This window comes from Anastrepha obliqua, chromosome 5 (assembly GCF_027943255.1).
Source record: "Anastrepha obliqua isolate idAnaObli1 chromosome 5, idAnaObli1_1.0, whole genome shotgun sequence".
Taxonomy (NCBI): Eukaryota; Metazoa; Arthropoda; class Insecta; order Diptera; family Tephritidae; genus Anastrepha; species Anastrepha obliqua.
Genome location: NC_072896.1, coordinates 40,882,979 through 40,908,096, shown reverse-complemented (window position 1 = coordinate 40,908,096; position 25,118 = coordinate 40,882,979). Strand labels below are relative to the sequence as shown.

At 36.0% G+C, this 25,118-nt stretch overlaps 1 protein-coding gene across 2 annotated transcripts in view; it reads left to right on the top strand.

Moving 5' to 3' along the window:
* The first annotated feature begins 1,117 nt into the window (after window positions 1–1,117).
* LOC129247543 (lipase member H-A) overlaps window positions 1,118–25,118 on the top strand; it is a 32,569-nt gene continuing 8,568 nt past the window's right edge. The window contains exons 1-3 of one of the 2 annotated variants that reach the window (XM_054886698.1): window positions 1,118–1,192; window positions 12,562–12,594; window positions 19,793–19,859. In XM_054886698.1, coding sequence (XP_054742673.1) covers window positions 12,567–12,594; window positions 19,793–19,859 — 95 coding nt within the window. In that variant the 5' untranslated portion in view covers window positions 1,118–1,192; window positions 12,562–12,566. Of the gene's footprint in view, window positions 1,193–12,561; window positions 12,595–19,792; window positions 19,902–25,118 lie in introns of those variants that run through there. The other variant, XM_054886699.1, reaches the window with a different exon arrangement.

Here is a 25,118-nt window from a genome sequence, read left to right as displayed (position 1 = left end):
AAGAAACTACATATGTACATACATATGCATGCTGAGAAAAACAGCCTGATCTTTCTCATTGATGACGCTGCAATAATACGAATTCAAATTCTATCATTTTTAAGAGCTCTATTTAAATTACAAATAAAAACATTATAATTCGTCCTATAACACGAAGGTGTCGATGTTTTCTTTTAGAAGCGCGTCGCAACTTGGTAACCCCTGCAAAACATAAACTAGCTTCTCTAAGCTGGGTCAAAGATCTGCATTTTTGACCTTATAACATTTTTTATACACATACTTTCATATATACAAACGCAAATGTATTCATAAATATATAAATATAAGTGTTTATTAATTACAACTTCTCTGAATATTTTTGGATCGTTCAGCTTGAGAAAGGTAGCGGCCCGTCCATACGTATGCGTTTGCAAATTTGAAGCGTAGGTACGTATACATATGTATGTATGAATCTGTTGAGTGAGTGTTTCGCAGCGAGAGAAGGCAACTACTCGCGATAAACAGAATACGAAAGTGGAGCTTATCTAGCAAATGTACTTATACGAGTATGCATAGTAGAAGCACATACATATGTACATACATGTATACATTAGTGCGGTTCATACACGTGGGATTTTTATGGCACATTAATATTTACTGAATTGTCTAGCTGCTGAAAGTATTTTAACGTAGGCGGTAAATCATTTTCTTCTTACCCCGGTAGACAGTAGTGGCCTCTATGGTTTGTAGCCTGACTTAGAATAACTTGGAGAATACGCTGCAATCCCTGGAAATCCCTATCTGGCCCTTTATCATACATAGCGCGAACTTTGTTAAAGATTCCCGCCAAATGTTCTACTATATAACCAACCATTCGCTTGCCTTTCTACCATGAACACTAGGTACGATTTTACATATACTGTATCGAGAAATAATACTATATCGAGAAATATGTTCACCTTAATGTATGTATATACAATGTACATAGATGTGCAAACACATGATTAAAGCTATGTATGTAAAAACGTTTACGTTCTCTGAAGAGAGCTCCCTGTATGGAGCAACAAACTCTCGTCGGCATTTTGCGCTCATTCCACATAATACAATACGATCAATGTTTACACAAGACCGCGATCGGAAATATTTGTTTAGTTAAGCGTGGATATTCGGCTAAACAAGTGTTGTGGTACAAATTTGTGTAGCGCATTTTCAAGTGAGTAGTGTTCATTTTCACTGAATTTGTTGTTTGCGAAATCGGTATCGAAACACTTTGAAGCTACATTGTGCAATTAAGTATACTTACATACATACTATGTATGTATATATTTAAGTGTTTACTTCTGTCGCATGCATTTAAAAGCATATTTATGGAAATTAATATAACTTTTTATTCATATCATGATAAACACAACTTTGATTTTACATATGACAATTGGGGCTGGGTTTAATAAAATGCTGCATAAGCAATTTTAGGCAAAGTGTAATGATGTCTTTAATACGACTTAGTGGACATGTTAAGGAGAGGTTCCTAAACAACTTTAGCCTTCAAAATGTCTTTAGCAACTTAAATACAGTTTGGCACATTATACTATATTTTCTTCTAAACTTCAATTCAATTCATAAATATTCAAAATATTTCAATGAATATTAATTTGAAATGCCTTTAACAAAATCATCATTTTCCAATTTTAAACGAGAATAAAACAATTCATTGTAACTGCCAATAATATCGTGTTGCCAGAAGGCTGCAAATGAAAGTAAAAATACGAAGTGAAGCATTTCAGTTAAGTGATGGAGATCGAGGTTAAAGCGCCTCCATACTACACACGTACAAATGACGTTTTAATTTATGACGGTACGTTATTGAAACGCGGGCGAAGACCCCTACGTGGAAAGGAGTTCTACGCAAAAGTTTGTACTGTGCACAGAGCGTAACCTGGTAGGATTGATGAGGCTTACTTCTTCAAGCGCCCAAACGGCAAGCATTCAAAGCATCAAAGATACTGCGGACTCACCCTGCTAGTCAACGACTCTGTAAAATTGGCTAGGTATCCTTGTTCGTTTTGTGAGAAATATTACGAATTTTCCAATGAAACTCACAGGAGATATTGATTTAGTACTTATTTTGCTAAAACTAGCACCAACACTATTCAGTTATTAATAATTTTTAAGTTATTTGTTTGTAAAATTTGTATTTTACCTTCACCGAATTTTAATATAATAAGTGAACTTGTCACATTTATTTTAATCATTATTACAACAAACACGTTTCTAAATTTTTTTTGTTTTTATATAGCGTAAATTAATATATAATTTAAATTGCATTTTTAAGTTTCAAACTGCAGATATGCCAGTCAAATTAACAATAAATAAAAAGCATGGCTGAAATGGAGTACTACAAGAAGCAAAGAAAACAATGTGAATGCGAATGAAAACATAGGAACATAATTTCCACACACTCTTTAGAATAATGAGGGGATTTTCGCTTACGGCGCTACTTATTAAAAAAAAAATATATGTATATATATACATATATGTATCAAATATTAATAATATAGTGAAAATCGCGTGATTTTTTATTCCAAATTTTCGACTGCAACGATTTTTTTTAAATAATCATATAGTGAAAATTTGGAAAAAAATCGCGCGATATCTATAATATATATGTGCATAGGCCAATATAATATAGAAATAAATCATAAAATTTCTTATCTTCTAAAGTGTTTTATATTGTTTATTTTTAAGATGGCAGCACTTCAGCTTGTTGAAATAAACAATATAGGAGAATTGTTGTTCAATTTTACAAATTTTGAAATCAAATAACTTAAAAACTATACCTCCTAATGGTGAGGTTTTCACTTTTAGAATGTAACCCTTATAACCCTTTTTTTTAAATCAAAAAAATTAAAAGTACCTGTATACGAACTTTGTTCTTTTCACGTGTGTGCCAGCACTAACTTTTCACTAAATTACACAACCTTAATAGCAAATTGTTAAAAAACTATAAATCTCCGGAAGGTGCGATTTTCAATTTTATGACTTTGATACACCCCCCTACCCCCCTATACTTTTTTTTCAAAGCGTGCGGTGTTATTCCACTCATTCCCGGCAACTGAACTAATAGTTCATTTAATTACTTTACATGCATACATACATACGGATAAGCATGCATATATGAATGTACATACATATATACAATACTTAATAGTTGGCAAAAAGTGTAGTTAAACTTTAAATCTGAACAAAGTTCACCGTTTTAGAAAACAAAATATAGTTTCAGTTAATGAAGACCGGTGAAAAAACACACTGTTTTATACATGCATATGTATGTACAATGTACACCTAAGTGCTTTAGACTAGTCAAAATACAAGTTTCTACAATTCTTTTTTTGGCTTCACTAAACAGGGTAAACTTTACTATTGTATATGGAATTCATTGCTGAAGCTACCTTGGCTGGCTTCGTAGTAGTTCGAATATATACACACTACCTAATTTTCCGTAACAAATAAATCGACCGATATTCACATTAAGGACCTGAACCATTACTTGGCTACCTACTAAAAGAATGTAGCGGGATTGTTGTTGTTGTAGCACTATTACTTTACCCTGTCAGTGTAGTGTAAATTACCGGTCGTCTCCGTCTAGCTCATCTAACGTTAAGCCCAGGGAACTTGCTGTTTCGACAGGATGAGGCGTGTGAAAAGGTGGTTAGTGTCGTGCGGGGTGCCTTCACATGCCGGACATATCATACAAACATACATATGTTTAGCATAATGTAGCGGCGTCAAATCCATTGCTACCAATTGGCGCCACTAACAAAATTAGCAACTCGGTAATGCCGAGTTTGCGGGCAAAACCAAAGTTTTTCCAATTTCAGGCAACAAAAATACAGTATCTCGGTTTAGTTGCGCTGAGCTTTAACCAAAATGAGGCCATGAGAAGCAAGAATAAGTTGTACGGATTTCACAAAAAATATGGTAAATTTTCAAATTTCGCGGGCTACGTACATTCGACTTTCGATTATTATTTTATTATGTTGGTAACTCGTCCCGAAGATAACATACTCTGTTAGCAATATGTTTAGCAATATAGCATGTTTAGTTTGTTTGTGAGAGGCATAAATAAGACAAGTGTTTTGCCATTTTCTGCTTTCGAAAAGTACTGCTATCGGTGAGAGTACTCTGAGTCCAAAAAGAAATGTTTACAAGTGGTACAAGCTAGAAGGTCCAGAAGATGTGAATGACGACGCTCGCTCTGGGCACCCAAGAACATCAACAACAGATGAAAATGTTGAGAAAGTGAAGAAAATTGTTATGGAGAATCGTCGAATCACAATTAGAGAAGTCGACATATCGGTTGGCTCATGCCATGATATCTTTTCGGAAATTTTGTGCATGAAGCGTGTGGCAGCGAAGTTCGTTCCAAAATTGCTGATTTTTTACCAAAAACAACGTCGTTCAGGGATTTTTGATTAGTTATGACATCGAAACCAAAGCCCAATTGTCCCAATGGAAGAGTCCAGGAGGGCCAAGAGTCGATAGCAGAAAATCGCCGAACACGTAAAACACTTGCCTTATTTATGTCTCTCACAAGCAATCTAAACATAAAAAAATTATAATCGAAACGGAATGTACGTTGCATGCGAAATTTGGAAATTCACCTTATTTTTGAACTAACCTCGTATATATGTAAATATAAATGCAGAGATCAGAACATAGTTCCTATTTAAAATGTATTATATGTACATAAGTTTGCTCTCAATTCAATTTCGTGGAGAAGGGACTATCAGGGAGCTGCATCTAAAAGCACCTGAAAGCAATGAAATTGTAATATATGGCCATTTTTTTTGACATAGACTTAAATTTACAACGCTATTTAAAGTTGCTGAAAAGCGATTTAACCCAACATTACGTTTGTTCACATCGATTTAATTTTTTACTACACTGTTAATGACGCTGCCACTTTTTATATTGGAAATATTTGAAGTTTATGCATATTAATCCTAGAACTTCCTATTATCGGCTTTGTGAGTATTATATGACTCTTGGTATTTCGCCTGGATACAAATACATATGCAACACGTTATTAAAATTTATGTTACATACTACTGTGGGCGAAAAGTAAGGTGAATTTGGTTGTAAAATGAAAGATCTTTATTTATTCTTGTAAATCAATTTCATCCCCTTCAAAATAATCCCCTCTCGATGAAATACACTTATACCAACGATTTTTCCAATCTCCGAAACATGCCAAATAGTCCATTTCCGGTATAGCCATCAGCACCTTCTTCGATTCAGCTTTTATCTCCTCAATCGACTCGAAACGCGTTCCCCGGAGTGGTCTCTTGAGTTTTGGGAATAGCCAGAAGTCACATGGAACCAAGTCAGGCGAATACGGTGGTTGCGGAACGATATGCGTGGAATTTTTGGCGAAATGGTCACGAAGAACGAGTGCAGTGTGAGACGGTGCATTATCGTGATGCAAAAACCAAGAGTTGTTGGCCCATAATTCTGGTCCTTTTAGACGAATTGCTCCACGTAAACGACGCATAACGCTCAAATAATATTCCTTATTAACAGTTTGGCCAGGTGGAAGGAATTCACAGTGCACCACACCACGAAAATCGAAAAAAACTGTCATCATGACCTTTATTTTTGAACGACTTTGACGTGCTCTTTTCGGTCTGGCCTCGCCTTTAGCACGATATTCGCTTGATTGGTCGGTTGTTTCAGGGTCGTAAGCATAAATCCAAGTCTCATCTCATTCCGCAAACAAAATTTGATGGCACTTCTCTGTTCAATCAAATCAGACATTGTAAAAATCGAAAAATGCACTCTTGGTCGTTTGGTAAACACAAGCGTAAATATATTACTGATAATGACATTCACATGAAAGTTGGCCCAGATGTTATTAACAGTGCTGCCAACTCACGAAAAAAATAACTAGAGCGAAATTTTAATCCCGCGAAGTTTGACAAATAAATTCACCTTACTTTTTGCCCACAGTAGTATAAAATTGGTGCCTCCAGAATGTATCATTTGCCAGTTGTTAATTGGGTCAGTGAAGGTAGTGTCAGATATAGCCGTGAAGAAAACGTTATCGTGAAAAGAGTGCAACACCTTTCCGACTCTTAAAACAAGTTCGGACAATAAATATCCGCCGAGTAATTTAGGTTGCGCAACTTTGACATCTAGCTTGTTTTTTGCATCGTCCACGGCATTTCCGCGTAGAACACCTTCCAGCGTAGGCAGCCTGTGGCCGGCGCTATCTGAAGTATTTTTGTTTATATGTCATTTTCGAACAATAAATAAATAATAACTTCATCTACTATAACCATTGTCAGCGGATATTAAATAGGGCATTGTCTAATAAGAATGCATCTAATCTATAAAAATCATTAAGATAGAGAAACCAAATATCACCTCCTACGCAATTGTCCCACGCTGTGGGCAAGACTTTCCGTTAGCGAGTATATAACTATACCTCGTAAAACTGGTATAACTCAGTATTTTACAAACAAATGTAACTTTGGGCAGCTCTATTCCAGCGCTGCCGAGAAATGCTTATTTATACTAGTTGCTTCATGTATTCACCACTTGCTAACGCTTGTCGAAAAGAAGAGGCCTTGTTTTGCATTATGAGCATGGTGGTTAAAAAAATCACCAAAACCACGTTTTTAAACCAAAAAAATAATTATGCAATATATTACATACGCATATACATACTACGTGCAACAACTTGTAAGGTAAACCAAAATATTTACCATATGTGGCCAATCATCACATTGTTACTTTTTATATGTAATTTGTAAATGTTACAATATATTAAGTTAGTAAACGACAAGAAAAACTGAAATGCAAATAAAATTTAAAAAAAGGGAAATTGAAAAACTGAATATGACATATTTTATTTCAAATCAATGCATCTAATATTTGCATTCTTCGGCTTTCGCCTGCCATGCCATTTGAGTTCTCATTCAATGGTTCCGACGAAATCTCTGCTTCGAAAACCATTTCACCATTTTCAGTATCATATGCTTTACATTTTTTACAAATATTGCACAAATTACAGTAAATGTTGATAACGCTAGTCACTTTCACTATGTACAGAATTTCGAGGTGTGACCAATATCAGACCGTTAAGGGGTGAAATGAGCGGGAAGAATTTTGCCATCGAATACCCGGTGACCTGGGTACCGGTGTATATTTTCGCTTGTCTAATACTATAAAAAAAAGTATTAGTCCGGCGGATTACAATCTCATTCCAACAATATTTCCGTCATTATTATCATATTTAGTTCTCCAGCTCTTAAAATAACACCCAATTTATATTGGAAACTCTTATCTAACCAACCTTTCTAATAAAAATGGTTAATAATAAAATCCTATAAAGAGATAATCTCAGATTATTTAATTTTCAAATATGCAAAGGAACACACAATCGTACGAGTATGTATGCGCGAACTAAGTCCGCTTATTTAAATGCCTTAAATAATGTGCATATACATATGTTATAAACTAATAAATGCTAAAAAACGTTTGCGTATACAATTATGCATTTGACAGTTCCAGATAAAAGACAATAAAAAGAGCTGATTACAATGTTGTATATGTATGTGTTTTCCCATCCAAAAGAGTTCATATTCTGTTATAAATATATACTTATTTTTTATTTTATTGGTGAAATTGAGGAAATGTACCGAAATGATATTATATACTACATCGCTTTTTTCTATGATATAGGATGAGCTCTGAGACCAACTTCTTTGGCCCGGACCCCGTTCTGCAACTCACTTCTGCAGCTATCAAAGCCACGATTAACAAACGAGTTACCTCAAGCCACATGCGAGCTTGGCAGGCTGAGAGACGCTGCAGATGAACTAAACTGATGTTACCTGTCATGTCCGACCGACTGTCGCAGATCCTCCTATCATTAAGAAGGTAGACATCTCAGACGAGTGCCCAGCATGTGAAGAAGGGGATGAGACGGCGGACCACTTTCTGTACGTCTGCCTGGCCTTCGCAGATTTCTTCGGAGGTTGGGCAGATTTAAAGAAAAATTAAAAATGGGACCCGAGAGCAGTGCAATGGACTTAATGTTGTTTGAGTGGTGTACTTGCTAGTTTGTTCCGACAAAAAAAAAAACACTGCAGCTGTCTAGTTCACAAGTGTCAAATATTAGTTTGGGCAAAAGAAATCCATTATTTTCGGAAAGCATCTCGGAAAGTATCGATCAAACAATTTAAAATTTGCAATTTTGGTTTCATCGAATTGACATTTTTGATATTAAAGATACATTTAAGAAAGTAGGTCCATTGTCACTTTCGATCGATTAACCACCTAAACAGGGCCTCGAATCATCAACATCAGTGAATTGATGAATGAAAAAAGAAAGAAAGACATTATATGCTATCAAACCTCCTAGCAGAGATCTTTCGATAACGTGTTGTGAAAGTTGATTTCTTTTAATGAAAAGAAAATCGGACTGCTTATTTGCTCAAATGACTTTACTTTAAAGTTATGAACCCTGTACATTTAAGAAAATTAATCATCTTAGAAACTCAGTTTACCCATATAGGGTCGTAATAAAAATATCTTCATACCTGTATAGGGTTGGGGAAAAAGAAATGTCGTATTTGTGATCGAAATTTGACGCTTTATTTAACGTACTTAGAATTATCCAGTTCAAGTCAAATATACCACGTTTTGTTCGCAAACTTCTTGCCATTTAGAAGGCAACTTCATTATCCCCCCCTTTATAAACCTTTCACCGGGATTCGAACCAACGTTCTCTCTCTGAATTCCGAATGGTACTCACGCACAAACCCATTCGGCTACGGCGGCCGCCTGGATTTATGTTAGGGAATATAAAAATCATATTATTTCAACATCGACATTAGAAGAAATAACCAAAATTGATCGAGCTTTCTTTTTCTTTTTTTGGGATATAAGTTTGAAGTCATACTCATAACCATATACATACTTATACATATATACATCATCATTCTCCCTACAAAGTAATCGGTTCTGTTTTTTCGGTATTTTCAAATCGGTCCAGTTCACATAAATCCCAATATTTTGGTGGAAGCTTTAAAATATAATAAATTTCATAATACCACAATTTTGTTTTTGTTTTGCGACTTACCCTAATGTACATAATTGCATTAATTCTAATGTACATAATTGCATTAATTCCTACACGTAAAATTTTTCAATACATATTTTTTATTATAAATACCTATCATTTTTGTTTACAAATATGGGAGCATACATTGTATTATAATAATAAATCTTATGGTATATTTCTTCTTGATACGCAGAATGCATGCATAAACACAGTATTTACCTGTCGATTTTTTTCTATTAATGACGCCCGTTGCACACCTGCTAAAATCATATTAAACAGATGTAATAAAATATACAAAAACAACGCATTGACATTTCTTAACTTAAGTTAAGTCTGTATTATGATTATTGTTATTTAAATTTACGAAAGTGGAAGTGAATAGGCCACACACTGCGAAAAAATTTAACGGAAGTCTGTCGACAAGCTCTTGATTGGAACCACCTAAGACTGCATGGAGAAAATTGCTACAAAAAGAAGTCGATGGATGCGGGAAATCGTAGAACGGAGTGAAATTTCTAGCCAAAAGTAGGATCAGGTGGAAATGCTTTATTAAGGCCCTATGCTCCAATGGGATATAAAGGAAATTTTCATGTGTAACCTGTAACTTCATATTTACATAAAAACAAACAAAAATTTTAAATGTTTGTAAATTTTTTCAATATAAAAAATTTCACCAATTCTCAGTTTTCTCCATTTTTTCGGGATGCGATATTATGGTGAAGAAATAAAAATGGTCAAATTTTTATAATTTATGGTTCGTGGAAAACATAATTGAAAGTAGTTTATTTTCATAAAAACACTTTACATAAATAAGTCGTTTAAAATGCTACTCAAAATAAAAAATAAAACTTTTTTAACAAATAAATAAATATAAGGTTTACCTGTAACTAGACGTGAAAAATTGGTTCTTCGGCCCTGTGTTCAGTATCAGAGTATCAATTCAATATTACCAGCATACATTATCATTACTTGACTGGATCTACAGTTTGATGTACATACAGTGGCTCACATAAATATTTTGCATAGTCTCTTGCATGTACAAATTTCAAATTCTTTATGTATTATATATACACAGGGTTTGATTGAAAAGTAATGAGCCTTATTTTTTTTAAGCAGTTTTATTAAACCTTTGGGAATACGCTGACTTCTTGGGCGGAAGTAAGGATGGGAAGGTTTTGGGGGTTAAGGAATGAATTCTTTTTTTGGCGATTGTGCATGATGTTTATGTTTTTTTTAGAAACTAGGAAAATAGGTAAGTTTGGAGTGCGAGGACCGTGCTTTACGTGGGATTCGAACCCACAACCTCTGGGATGGCAGGCTAGTACACTTACGCTAGACTACCGAGGCCGCGTCTAGTGAATTAGATTGGTTATTGTTATTGTAAGAGAAGCCCTGTCAGTGCAGAGTATATTATAGGTCGTCTTCGTCAGGCTCATCTAAAGGTAGGCTCAGGAAACTTGTTGTTTCGACAGGTTGGGTCCAGAGGGAGAGGGGTGTTAGATGAGTGGGTTTTAAAGGGCATGTGAAAAAGTGGTTAGTGCCGCACATAAGTTTGGTATGTCGGGGTCAATTCTGGATAGGCTTTAGCTGCTACAATATCCAGAACGTAATTGTGCCAGTGTTACGCGGGTCTTACGGGGAAGCTGGAAGCTCTTCATCAGCAATGGTTGGTGTTTGGACTCTGATTACAGCATTCACTGGACGGGAGCTTATGAAGGTGGTAAAAGTCTCAGGGTGAATGTCGTTTAATGTCTGTCTAAACACTGTCTGGTCTAGTAGGTGTATGTTTGTTTTGGATCTCGTCAGCGTAGTATAGTAGGTGTCTCCTGACGTGCCCGGGAGTCGGCTCTGGCTCAAACAGGTGTCTGCAAGGGTGAATCCTCCGATAGCACCCTAACAGGAACTGCTTGATGAGCAGTTTGTTATGCTCCTCAACAAGTAGCATTTTGCCCTCGTTGTGAAAGTGTTGTATTGGGGACATCAGAAGGCTGCCCATCGCTGTCTGTAGTACTGGCGCAGCATAGTTTAGAACCGGCCGGCCAATTGCCATAAATGTTGATAGCAACAATTCTTTGTCTTTGCCCCAAGTACTGCCGGCAAGCGATTTAAGGACCTTGTTGCGATTTCGGACTTTAGTGACAATTGCGGTTGTGTGCGCAGAGAAGGAGAGCAAACTGTCGAAGGTTACACAAACAATTTTGGGATTATTTACAGGTGGAATTGGTGTGTCATCAACTTTTACCTTGAGAGGGAATTTGATCTCCTTTGTCCAGGTGGTAAAGAGGGTCGCCGTGGACTTAGTGGGGGAAAGTTGGAGATTCCTCGCAGTGAAAAAGCGAGAAAGGTCGGTGAGGTAGTTGTTCACTTTGGAGCACAGGGTATTGATGTCATTGCCCGAGGCCATTATCGTGCAGTCGTCAGCGTATGAGGCCAGCGAGACTCCTTCTGGTGGCTGGGGGAGTTTCGAGTTATAGAAGTTGAACAGCAAGAGGGAGAGGACACCACCCTGCGGAACACCTTGCCTAATCTTCCTCTGTTTAAATGTTGGTCACGAAAAATCACTGACGAGTGACGACCGCTCAGATAGTTGGCGGACCACTTCTTCAGCCTGGGGGGAGTGTCGACTGATAAATGTCATCTAGTAGCGTGGAATGGCTGACTGTGTCGAAAGCCTTCTTCAGGTCCAACGCTACTAGGACAGTCCTCTCGCAGGGGCGGTTTTGGTTATGCCCGCGGTTTATCTGGGCGTTTATGACGGTGAGTGCAGTGGTGGTGCTATGTACCTATGGGGGCTTGGGCCAGATTTTTCGTGAATCATAATTTGACCTTGAAAACATGGCACATTTCTGGCGCGCTGTTCAAAATTAAGAGAATATAGAAAAGGTTTTTTCGATTGAGAAAGGCACATACTTTTTTTATTAGGACCTTTTCTAATATTAGAATAAGTGATTATCAAATTTTGTATATTTTACTTTTATTTGCAATAAATACCACTATATTTATATACCACTACTGGACAAAAGCAAAATACTTCTGTAAGAAATAAAATCTGTTTTTTTTGCGTGTTGTTTAGTTTATACGAAAATAAGGTATTTTTTATTTTTGCTGAATTATTTATGTAGTTTTTTAACCTTCAATTTTAATAACTTGTGAAATAACTTATAAAAAAATACAAAAATGTAAATATTTACTTAATAATCATCTTCAAATTTAAAATATTTATGAATGTGGGGCCCTGTATGGATTTTTTTCCCCCAAACTAAGGCTTTTTCTCGCAAAAATCAAAATTATTGTAGTTTCCCGAAAGAAGGCGCCAAAAAATAATATTTATTTTTATTATGAGTATAATTCATCTAAATATTAAATGAACCATTTTGATTATGGCTAATATAAAACTACTTGCATGCTATAAATATATTTTAAGTTCTAAACTTTTGTTTTTTATTTTTTTTCAGCCAACATGTTTAAAGGTGTCAAAATAAAGTCAAGTAAGAATAAAAATTTATATACATATGTAACATATTAATGAGTTAAATTATGATTACTTACCAATATCAATCTTAAGTTAGGTTGGGTTGTAGTGGCTGTCACTTGGAACACACTCAGGTGTATAGATCATTGTGATGGAGTCCTTACCCCTCCTAAAACCAATGTAAATCATTCAGAAGCTTTAGAAGGTCGCAAGTTTCCACCGGGCTAAGATCTTCTAGTACATTGAAAAATTGTCTATCTAAAATAGTAAATGTGCATCTGGGTGGAGAAGTACAGTGGACTACAAGGTGCAAAATCGTATCTTCCTCTTCTTCATTTAGACAGCTTCTACAGAAGTCATGTGCCCGCACGAAATTAGCCTTCTTGTGTTGGTGTCAAGTCTCGCTAGTTTATCGGCCCTGCAGTCCCCTCAATATTGCAGTGACCAGGAACCCATATTACTTTTGGGCTATCTCGTTAAGACATGTGCGGCATTTCATGGCTGTCTTAGAGGTTTTCGACTGCTTTATTTAGGATTTCATCGCCACCTGGCTATCGATGGCAATCCCAGGTCATTACACATTACCAATGTCATGGCTCTTATTATTGCCATCAGTTCAGCCTGAAAAACACTGCAGTAGCCGGGTAGCCAAAGGAGATCCGCAGATGTTCGGAATATACACCCTCGCCAACCATACGCTCGAGATTTGAGCCATCTGTGCATACTTGGATGGACTCGCCCCGTCTTACATATTCAGTTTAGTAGGTAGTGAACATTGTGATGGCAGTCCACCAGTCCGGGAAGCTCGGAAATGCTAGTGAGGGTCTTACCGTGGGCGTAAACCATGTTTGCCGCACTGCTAGCGAAATATTTTGCCCGCAGATCTACATCTCCCCTTTTGACTTTCTGCAACTGTATGCCCCCAATTTAGCTTCCCATCCAACACAAGGCGTAGATATTTAGCCCTTCCTTTACTCCAATACCCAGTGCTTTTTGAAATTTTTAATAACTTTTGAATAGTCCTCCACCATTCAGTGAAAAATCCGCCAAAATCAGTTTAGCCGGAGATTAACCTAGAAAACAAACAATTTTAAAATGCTTCTTTATGCTAAGTTCGCAAACCCGTAAGTGCTTTAAAAAATACTTTTAATGAATATGATTTTATAGAAGTAGATAATTTTATACTTATGATACATATGCATATGTACATATTTGTATTAATCTATAAATGTTAATAAAAATATATGCCCTTTATTTAATAAAATTGAAAAAAAATTATATTATATTGTATTTCAATTCATAACTAGTTATCAATTTGATATGAAAATTGCTAGCACAAACATTACGTTATCTTTGCAATATTCGAAATAGCATCCAAAGATCATTCTTATGTGAACGAAAAAACAGAACAGAACAGAATGCGCTCACATAAATTAACTTTGAATATATGCTTCTACGCGCACTTGGCATATAACAACTAAACAAAAACCATTCACTGCGACAATATTTCCCTCGCACGTACCCATATAAAAACCGACATTCATATGTATGTATATATGAGTTTACATAGGCAGCGGCAGGTATTTGACATAGCAAAAAGATCACGGTTATTCATTTCGCGGCAATAGGAATTTTCGGTCAATCTCCTATGATTTCTTCAATTTTAGATTTAGATTTTTTATCTTCGTCCACATACATATGTAAATTGGCAAGTGGGCGGTTCAGGTGCTGTTCGCATTTTATGAATGAACGTACTTTCCTTTAAGAAATATACTTCTGCTTATGAATGAACTTGTATGTGTTGTAATACTATATACTAGGGCGGGTCGATTTAAAAATCGCTCATTGCTCTGTGAAAATCGTATTCTAGGGATCAAAATAAGAAACTTTGCCGAAGGAACCATACCTCTAAAACGAATTCTGATGTCCCCCAATTTGGGTCGAACTTTTTAGTTTCTTTTCTATAACTCACATAAATTAATTTTTTCATTTACATATGTTCTGACTAAATAAATTTCTTAAGAGAAAAAATAGATATTATTATAAATAAATAATAAATATTATTATAAATAAATAAAAATAAAGAAAAAACATAGCCATTTAGTTGATTTTTTCATGTAAAGGCCAAAAACGGGACATCCTCCCAAGAACAATGGGTGAATGAATGGTGGCAATTTTTTTGCCTCCCCACAAATCGACCCGGCCTACTATATACAATGTTTCAGACTCTTCAGCGTCGCCGCGACTAACGAATCATGCCATTGTGTCTGCGCCTATGAATGTATAGTATAATATTTGGTTTTTGTAATCATAAGGCTTAGAGTTTGTATGTATGTATGTGCATATGTATTTCTGTTAAATAAAAAACGAAAAACCTATTAAATAATAAAACAAAATATTCATCAACCAAACAATTAAAGAAAGCATAGGAGACACCTTTTATGTATTCACCCAGCTCGCCTTCAGAGCGCAATATCCAAATTTTATGTTCTGCCTACTCATCTTACCCGGGCATTCTTTCTTATCATTAGGCGTTTAAGTTTTTTCAGTTTACGAATTGCGAATGACTCAACTCTACTAAAGAATTATGTATATTCATATATTTATATATTTATTCACAATACGCCAAGTCTTGGAAAGTAACCATGAAAGGAGAATCGACCCACACTATCTTTTTGTCGATTTTAAAGATGCAATCGACAGCAGTGGCCTATATTCCGGGATTTCTGAATTGGTACCCCCGTAAAACTAACACGGATATGCAAAATGACGTTGCATAGCCTCGTTGATACCGTCGAGGTTCCAGACAAGTCACCCCTGCTGCCGTGTGACTTCCTCAACCTGATGCTGGAAAAGATCGTGCGAGCCGCAGAACTTAATCGCTCAGGTACAATTTCCTTTTCCAAACCGAATAAAGAAGGAAAGCGAATGGGTCTGGTGGTCGATGAGGACAAAACGAAGTACCTCCTCTCATCGAACAAACATTCGCCGTACTCGCGTAGCGGCACCCACATTACTGTTGACAGTTATGATTTCGAGGTTTATCTAGGAAGAAGCGTTAACACGTATAACAATATCAACCTTGAAATCCCACGGAGAATCTCTCTTGCGAACAAATCCTTCTTTGGACTACGTAGGCAATTGGAAGTAAAGTCCTCTCTCGACGAACTAAACTAACACTCTACAAGGCTCTCATCATGCCCGTCCTAACGTATGGCGCAGAATCTTGGACTATGACAACATCCGGTTAGGCTTGGCTTGGAGTGTTTAAAAGAAAGATTCTGCGGAAGGTTTTTGGACCTTTGCATGTTAGTGATGGCGAGTATCCCAGGCGATGGAAGAATGAGCTGTATGAGACATAGACATAGAGCAGCGAATACTAAAGGTCCAGCGGTTTCGTTGGCTGGGTCATGTCGTTCGGTACCAGCTGGCGGGAGCAGAGGAAGAAGAAGACCTCTTCTGCGTTTGAAAAATCAAGTGGAGAAGGATTTGACTTCACTTGATGTTTCCAACTGATGCCGGTTTGTACCTATTTAGCGCTTAAGCGGTTATCGCACCAATAAAGAAGAAGAAGAAGCTACTTTGTGACTTTTCAATAATCGTTCCCAAGACAGTCGGTTCTACGTAACCGGAACGACCCGGATTTATATGCATCCAAGGACTGTCTCCTTAGCAACATTCCCCGTATATGTAACAACAACTTTTCAATAATGTTTGCACGCATGTTGCAGATCCGATTTCTTGAAGTATTTTACCAGCTTCCTGTAAGCAAATGCTAAGTCTGCTACATTAGAAAACAGTGGAGGTATACTGAAGTTTCGGAGTCCATGGAGTTTACACCTAAAACTTTTCTTTTTATATTAGAACCGCCGTACATAAAAAGTTTCTTTTCATACATATATTTAGTAATTGCTGGGGCAGAGATCTGTTATTACAGCACCACTTCCTTCATCAACTCTATTTTTTAAGCAAAAATTTAATTGATTTCCTTTTTCTTTCCTGCAGTCATTGTACGACTTTTAATCCTTCGCGAGACAGCTTTGCATTATCAATCAATAAACAAACCCTTCCAATTTAATGTCTGTCATCACTTCTACCAACAGGCCCAAAACTGCACTTTTACTTTGCTTCTTCGTCATTTGATAAGTATGCGGTAACGTCCAATACGGCAAGATGGCTTAACGACGATTCTATACTCCGAATTGAAGCTTTTGATGATGTTGACTGGACATATACCGCTTATGTACTATAGCTTCTACTCAAATATGAACGAGACGTTATCAATAAAACGGTCCGCGGATGACAAAAATAATTAAATTTTTTGTTTTTTGGTAGGACTGTTATAAGCTTACATGGAAAATTTCAGCGTGATATGTCACATAGTTTGTTTTCTGTGCTACTGTAAACAAGTCAAGCTCGAGTTTGGTCTTCGAATTTAACGATGGAAATTCAAGTTGAACAAAGAATTTGTTTGAAATTTTGTTATTCCAACAAAATTTCGGCTTCAGACGCCTTAAAAATGTTGCAGACAACCTATGCGGACTCTGCTCTATCGCGTGCACGTGTTTTCCAGTGGTACAAATCGTTCAAAAAGGGCCGTACATCAACCCAAAAAACCACGCCAAAGTCGCTCAAAAATTAAGGTTATGCTGACTGTTTTTTTCGATTACGAAGGTGTGGTGCACTCGGAGTTCCTTCCGCAAGACCGATCGGTTAACGCTAAATATTATTTAGACGTTTTAAAGCGTTTGCGCGAGAACATTCGTCTTAAAAGGAAGGAATTGTGTCTTGTTCGTGATTATTTGAACAAAAATAATGTTAATATCATTCCGCAAGCACCGTATTCGCCTGATATGGCTCCATGTGACTTTTTCCTGTTTCCCAAGCTCAAGTTGCCGTTCCGTGGAAAACATTTTGAGACAATTGAAGTCATAAAAGAGAATTCGAAGAACAGACTCGAGCTTGACTTGTTTACAGTAGCACAGAAAACAAACTGTATGACATATCACGCTAAAATTTTCCATGTAAGCTTATAACAGTCCTACCAAAAAACAAAAAATTTATTTTTTCCATATGTCATCCGCGGACCGTTTTATTGATAACGTCTCGTTCATATTTCAGCAGAAGGTATAATGCGGAAACTAGGTCTCTCGAAATATGTCAACGAAAATACTTCGTTAGCTTTGATCGACTAAGTTTCGTAAGATGCTTTGAATTATTTTTTGCGATAAACTTAGAGTATTTATTATCTTAAAAATTGCATATTAATATTCATGCTTAAATGATTATACAAAGATTTTTTTGAAAAAAAATATAGCGGCGCTACAGCTGCTCAAACGTGGCTCCTTTAATTTGCGCCGTGGACTGTACAGCCTTGTAGTCAACTGAAAGCAACCAGACAAAAATTTTTCATTAAAATAAGTTATTCCACTTTGCGCTTTCCTATTTTTAACGAAAAAAAATGAAAGTTTGAAGTGAAAAAGAAAAAAAATTTCACTTTTTTAGAAATAAATTGATCAAAACAATATTTTTAGTTTGTTTTGTTAATATAAAAAGTTTATGCTAAGGCTAATATTATATGTTAAAGAATATCCTGGTATTATTTTAAGTTGATATCTTGATTACTTTTTGAGTTCTATTGGACGGCGCGGAAAAAAACGTATTTCGAGAAAAACGCGATTAAAGTTTTCGTTCGACGCTCATCACTTCACTGACTTTTTAGACTTTCTATTAAGCTTGAAACATTGAAAAGATATTCTTTAGATTGTAAATGAATTTTTAAAGTATAAAAAAAATATGGAAAATTTGAAAGTGCTGGAGGAGCTGCCCCCCTTAATTCCCTAATGGGAATGTTCAAACAATATTAAGGAACTGAGAACAATTCTTCAGTTCTAATGGACATTTAACAAAAACTAGTCGAAATTTTATTATAATAAAATAAGTCAATAAAAAATTAAGCATAAGGGGTGCATATTTGGTTTTATTTAGAAAATATTTAAAAAAGTCGGAGGTACATTTTGGTACATTTCATATTAATATTATATGGCTTACATGCCCATAAATATTTCCAGCTCATATAACATACACTATAAATCATTTGCCATGTAGTCAGATCAGGGCCATAGAGAGCATATCCGGGCCCCGGGGGAAAATTGCAAATGCGGGCCCTTTCCAATGATGTCTAATTCATATAAATACGTATAATCTCAAGTCCGGGCCCCTCTGAAAACTCCAGGCCTGGGGGAAAAGTACCCGATGCCCCCCCTCTCGTCGGGCCTGAGTCAGATGTACAATTTTACACGATGGATCAACGTGTTAAAATTATTGAAACTTATTATGAAAAGAGTCGATCTTTAAGAACAACATATCGCAAAATTTGTAATTTTTTTGATGGAAATAATCGCCTGAATGAGTCGACAATTCAAAGGTTGGTGAAAAAATTTCAAGAAACTGGTTCCGTCGAAGATAGAAATTCAGATGGCAGATCAAAAACTGGATATTCTGTTGAGAATATTGCTGCGGTAGCGCGAAGTGTTGTTGAACAATCTTCAATCATCGATATCTCGACATTCTCGGAGGATTTCACCTGTAGACGTACTCATGGTGGTGATGATGTTATTTTTCACATATAATTGATAAGAGCAGTATTTTGAATATAAATAGCGAAAGCTGTTGTTTTAAAACAACATCTGGGCATGTCCTTCGAAAAATCCCTTACACAGTGCCGCAAAATTTATCAGCCTATCGGAAGATTTACAGTTTGTGCAATCTTCCGATAATCATATTTGACTCAACTTTTTGACAATTTGGCGATTTGAAAAACTCGCTTAGGTCAAGATATCGATTTGTCCTTTTTCGCGATCTGTTAAACCGTTCTGCCTTCCCGTTTTATTAGAACTAAGAAGTTTTCAACCAAACACATTGAATGCTTAAAAAACGATCGCTTTTCACATTTTACCATTTTATTCGGTAAAAATTATTGCCTCTAATCAAGTGAACTGTAGATAGATATTTCGGAAAAACAAAATGCAACATATTTCAATTAGTGTATTCGAAAATATAGATACACAAAAAAGGGTGATGATGGAGATACATATAAAAGCATTCGAATTATTTATCATTGTGCACACTATGTGTGCTTCTCTATTATGAATTCAAACAAATATATTTACAAATATGAAAAATAAAAAAACATTTTTCCTCTCTATTTTCAGGATTATTGATGGGTTTAAAATCGGCCCATGCTGATCTGACAATTGCTAAATTTATACTTTTTTACGGGTACGAACATTTACTATAATCCTATGCATGCATGATTTACAAGTACTAGCTAGTTCACTAGCTCATAAAATAAACATTTTTCTTAATTTAGGAAGAACTGTTATATTTTCCATTAAGTTTATATGAAATCAAATATTTTTCTCTCTATCATTTCATCATTATTTTTGTTTTTTGTCACAATGCTAAGAAAGATTGACTGCCATTCTAAATATCCGGGTATGTCGATTTTTCCTCACATTTAACATCGCCGCTTTAATCGGTACATGCATATGACCTTTTTTTTGCTGTATTTCAATTAACCTCTTTACAGTTCCTCATATTCGTGCTACAATTAAGATTTGCCCTACTGTAAAACTAAAATTATATTCGATTTCCATATAAAACTGTGGCAAGTATTGCAATAACCAAGACATGCTACTTGAGTGGCTTTGCTTCCTGAAATGGGAAATATCTAATGCCACAGTGTTATTTCCTATAGCCACTCCGTTGTGTCTAGAAAGAAAAGAAAAAAGTTAAGGATTAGTTTGCCAAGCGCCGGACAATTGCAAAGCTTCCACAACTACAGCATATAGGGTTGTTTAATCTAGTCGCGTGCTCCCTAACTTCCAGTGTAAACCTCGGCTAGTCTTCAGATATTCTGTTGACCGCACCTAGTTGTTCGATCTTTGATACGTTATAGTCAGGTCATGGCATAGTCAGGTCCCTTTCATCGTCTACGTGCAATGATTCAATAGCGAAACTCTAGTTCTAGTTCCGCCTTAGTCCTTACCCTCGACATTCATGCGACCTGGAACCCATACTAGAGTGATATCGAGCCATTGGCTGATCGATTTGACATCCTCTATACACTGAATTACAAGTTTGGAAGTTATGTTGATTAAATTTACCCCCATCATAGCAACCTGACTATCCATGAAGATAGCCATCTGGCTCCGGCTTGCATTATGTCAGAAATGGTCTTGCAGCTTTCCCTGATCGCTATCAATTCTGCTTGCAATATGTTGTGTCTGTAAGGCGCATTGATTAGGGCCATTGTACGGATTCAGAGTGGAATCTTGGGCCCGTCGGCGCAGAAGAATCTCTAAAGATTCGCCTCCTCCGATCTGCTCTAAATGGAAATACCACAAAAAAATGGGATTGGGTTAGGGAATAAATTCGTAGCGTTTTTACCGAAGACTTTTATTTAAACAAAAAATTATATCAATAAGTTAATTAATCATATATTCGCTGTTGCTGTTTACAACCCCTTCCGACCTCCCCACCAATTAGTTGATCCCGTTCCACCAAAAATCGCCTGGTTTGGTGTCAAAGAAGTTGTTGAGCCAGTTTTTAAGGGCCTCTTTGGTTCTCAGGGAGCTTCATATGATTTCACAAGAAAAGATAGTAATCGGTCGGTACAAGGTCCGGAGAATACCGAGTGCGGCTTTGACGACTTGTGCAACATGAGGCCTGGCGTTGCGTTAAGGAGTATGGTTTGACCATGTCGATCAGGTCTTTTTAGTCGAATATCCTCATTCCGTGGTGTAGCTGGGCAATGTAGAGCTTCATGTTGACCGTGGCATTCTTTTCGAGCATTTCCCAGTGCACTATACTCTCCCAATCCCACCAAACACATATCATGATCTTCTTTAGATGAAGATCCGGCTTGCCTCTCGGCTTTGGCGTAACTCCGGGAGCCACCCATTCATGCTTCATGTTGATGTATAGACACAATTTCTCATCTCTCGTGGCGCTTCGCTACAAAAAGCTCTGTTTATGACCGCATGTTGCTCGTTCCCACGAGAGTCGGTTATATCCACCCAAGGACTGTCACTTCAGCAGCATTCCTCGTATATGCATGGGGAATGGTTATGATGCTACAACAACAACAACAATAACCGCGTGTTGCTCGTGGGCGGGCGAGATGGTGAGAAGCAATTTGAAGGCAACTTTTATTTTACCGCCAATTCTGACCGTTCTCCAATTTGGCGACCATTCTCCTTCAAAAGTGATTTGAGACGTTCTACATTGAATTCAGAAGGCTTTCCGTCCGGCGAAGTCGGAAGAAGAGCAGATATCGAAAATGTTGATTTTTGCCTCTTGGGTATTCCATTTCTAAGCCTCAAAACTACAATAATAAAAAATTAAATAACTCAAAAATATTATTAACATAGTTTTATAGAGCAGAAAAAAGACCCTTTACTAAACAGCAAACAAATCGTTGTAAAATAAAAGAAAATATAAAAACACCATGAACTTATTCCCCGACTCAATATTTAATGAGGTGAAGACTTGGTAATAGGTAGTTGGTGATGGTCTTTATATTAGAAAGATCTTACTCAAGGCATCAACAAAATGTAATTGACAACCAATGGCCTCTAAATATAATATTAAAAACATTTAAACAATCGATTAACTCTTAATGGTGGGAGTGTCATTTGATGGAATCCAACAGCCGTTAAAATAAAATAAATTTTAAATACATATATTGGTATAGGTTCCTTTATCTCCTATTTGGAGCATATTCAATTCATTCCCTATTAGTCCGAGAGATTTCATTTCTACATACATATGTCTGCCAACACAGGTCCTGTTTAACAACTTGTCCTCACTCTTTCTCAGTGTCTGGTCGATCCAAATACTCCTTTATATAAATATAAATTAAACAAGTCTTATGCATTTGTGTGTTTGTAAAAATCACCTAACGTATGTGACGAAGTTTGTGTAATAAATTTGAGCTTTTGTTCCTGTTCTGTTAGAGGTTGAAGAATTATTATGAAAATTAATGAAATATGTTCAATATTACATATATTTAGTGTTCTATAATTCATTTAAATATTGTAAAATCTCCTCCGGATAAAAATTAAGTGAATTTCAGCCTCTGTAAAAATTATATATATCACATTGCCTTTATCGTCTATTCCATAACAAATCATTTAATATATAATTTATAAAACGATTGAATCAATTAAACTTATTAGTACATGCATCTCAGTGTTTTTTATTCCAATTGAAATTAGTTATTTCGCTCATACGTGCTTTTTGCAGTTGCAATTCGTCGATAACTCTCATAATTGAGTGGTTTAAATAAAAATAAAATAAATAATTGGCACGTACACTTCTGTTAGGTGTTTGGCCGAGCTCCTCCTCCTATTTGTGGTGTGCGTCTTGATGTTGTTCCACAAAATGGAAGGACCTACAGTTTCAAGCCGACTCCGAACGGCAGATATTTTTATGAGGAGCTTTTTCATGGCATAAATACACTCGGAGGTTTGCCATTGCCGAGAGCGACCGCTATTAGAAAAATGTTTTTATTAATTTTGCTTTCACCGAGATTCGAACCAACGACGTCTCTGTGAATTCCGATTGGTAATCACGCACCAACCCATTCGGCTACGGCGGCCAGTGGTGAGAGGTTTACCCATCGAAATTGCGCCTCCTCACATGTATCTTACTCCCTGATATTGGGAATCTGAGTGTACTGCTTATGGCACAGTTAATTCGAAAACTTTATAAACTACCTTGCGAGACAGGTACCCGTTAGTAAACGCGGGTTCAATCAGTTTTCTTGCTCTGGTTCGAATATTATTTTGCAGGTTACTTTTGCTCTGGCCGTAGGAAAAATAACATGTTTCCGCGACTTGCTATATGTACATGTCGTTATTGCTCTTACTCACTCTATCCAATTGCTTTTCACAATACTGACCTCAGAATTACGTGGGTATCTGAAGTTGTGTAACAATATGCTGCAACTTATACCAAAAGGCTCGAAAAACATACCAACCCTGCGGCTCAGATGAGCAATTCCAGAGACTTAAACGCAAAAAACTCATAATCTTGCTCCAGAAATTTGAACGGGCGGCCAACAGATGTAAATTTCGGTCAACTGTCTTCCAGTTTACTTAGGTATTTCCTGTCGGAAAATATTACTTGATAGTAATTATAATTGAATGGAATGTGTTTAAGAATTTATAACAATTTAATAAAAAAATATGTATGTACCTTAGGGCGGGTCGATTTAAAAATCGCTCATTGCTCTGTGAAAATCGTATTCTAGGGATCAAAATAAGAAACTTTGCCGAAGGAACCATACCTCTAAAACGAATTCTGATGTCCCCCAATTTAAAAATATCACCATTTTTGGCTTTTACATGAAAAAATCAGCTAAATGGCTATGGTTTTTCTTTATTTTTATTTATTTATAAAAATATTTATTATTTATTTATATGGTAATAATACTTATTTTTTCTCTTAAGGGGTTAGGTGGGTTTGAAAATTTCCAAAAATCGATTTTTTTTTTTTTGTCTTACTAAATAGTATAATATGTTTAAAATATTCTCCTAAAATTTCAAATTGATCCGAGTAAAATTCTACGAGATAGACCCTTCAGAAGTTCCGCCCATCAGGCCATGTCAGTGCAGAGTTTCGCAGGTATACGCGTTTATCTCAAAACTCGATTTTTTAAGTCGGTGGACACGATTTCTCGAAAAGTTATGAAGCGATTTTGTTCAAATTTTGCACACATCTTTGGAATAACATTATCAAGTTATTGAACGAAGGATTTTTTTTTATTTTTATTACAACTAATTTTTTCGAGCCAACACATGACGAAAATTTGACCAAAAAATGTGTTTTTTTGTTCAAAGTCTGTCAAAAATTCAAATTAAATTTTATTTTTTTTTCCTTCGTCCAGTAACGAGATTTATCCATGTACTAACGAAATATTTTTGGTTTTTTGATTTTAAATGAACCAATAATGAGTTATGCTGTCCACGGCAAGAGCATTTTTTTGTGAGACGTTAAGGGAGATGAGGTACCAACGGCTGAGTTTTCGGAATTTTTAAATAAAAATTTCACAAAATACTGTTTAAATATGTATCTTTGATATGCTGAATTGTTTAAATAAAATATATGATTGTATATATTAAAAAAAAAATAGTAAAAATATCCTTTTTTTGAACCTCTGTAACCCACCTAACCCCTTAAGAAATTTATTTAGTCAGAACATATGTAAATGAAAAAATTAATTTAAGTGAGTTACCCAAATTGGGGGACATCAGAATTCGTTTTAGAGGTATGGTTCCTTCGGCAACGTTACTTATTTTGATCCCTAGAATATGATTTTCACAGAGAAATGGGCAATTTTTTTGCCTCTCCACAAATCGACCCGGCCTAATGTACCTATTACAAAGAAAATTTTAATCACATAAATCGTTAAGATCAAATTTCCATCTGATTCCGTCTACTGTTACAAGCTATAGCTCTCATCTTATATGAATT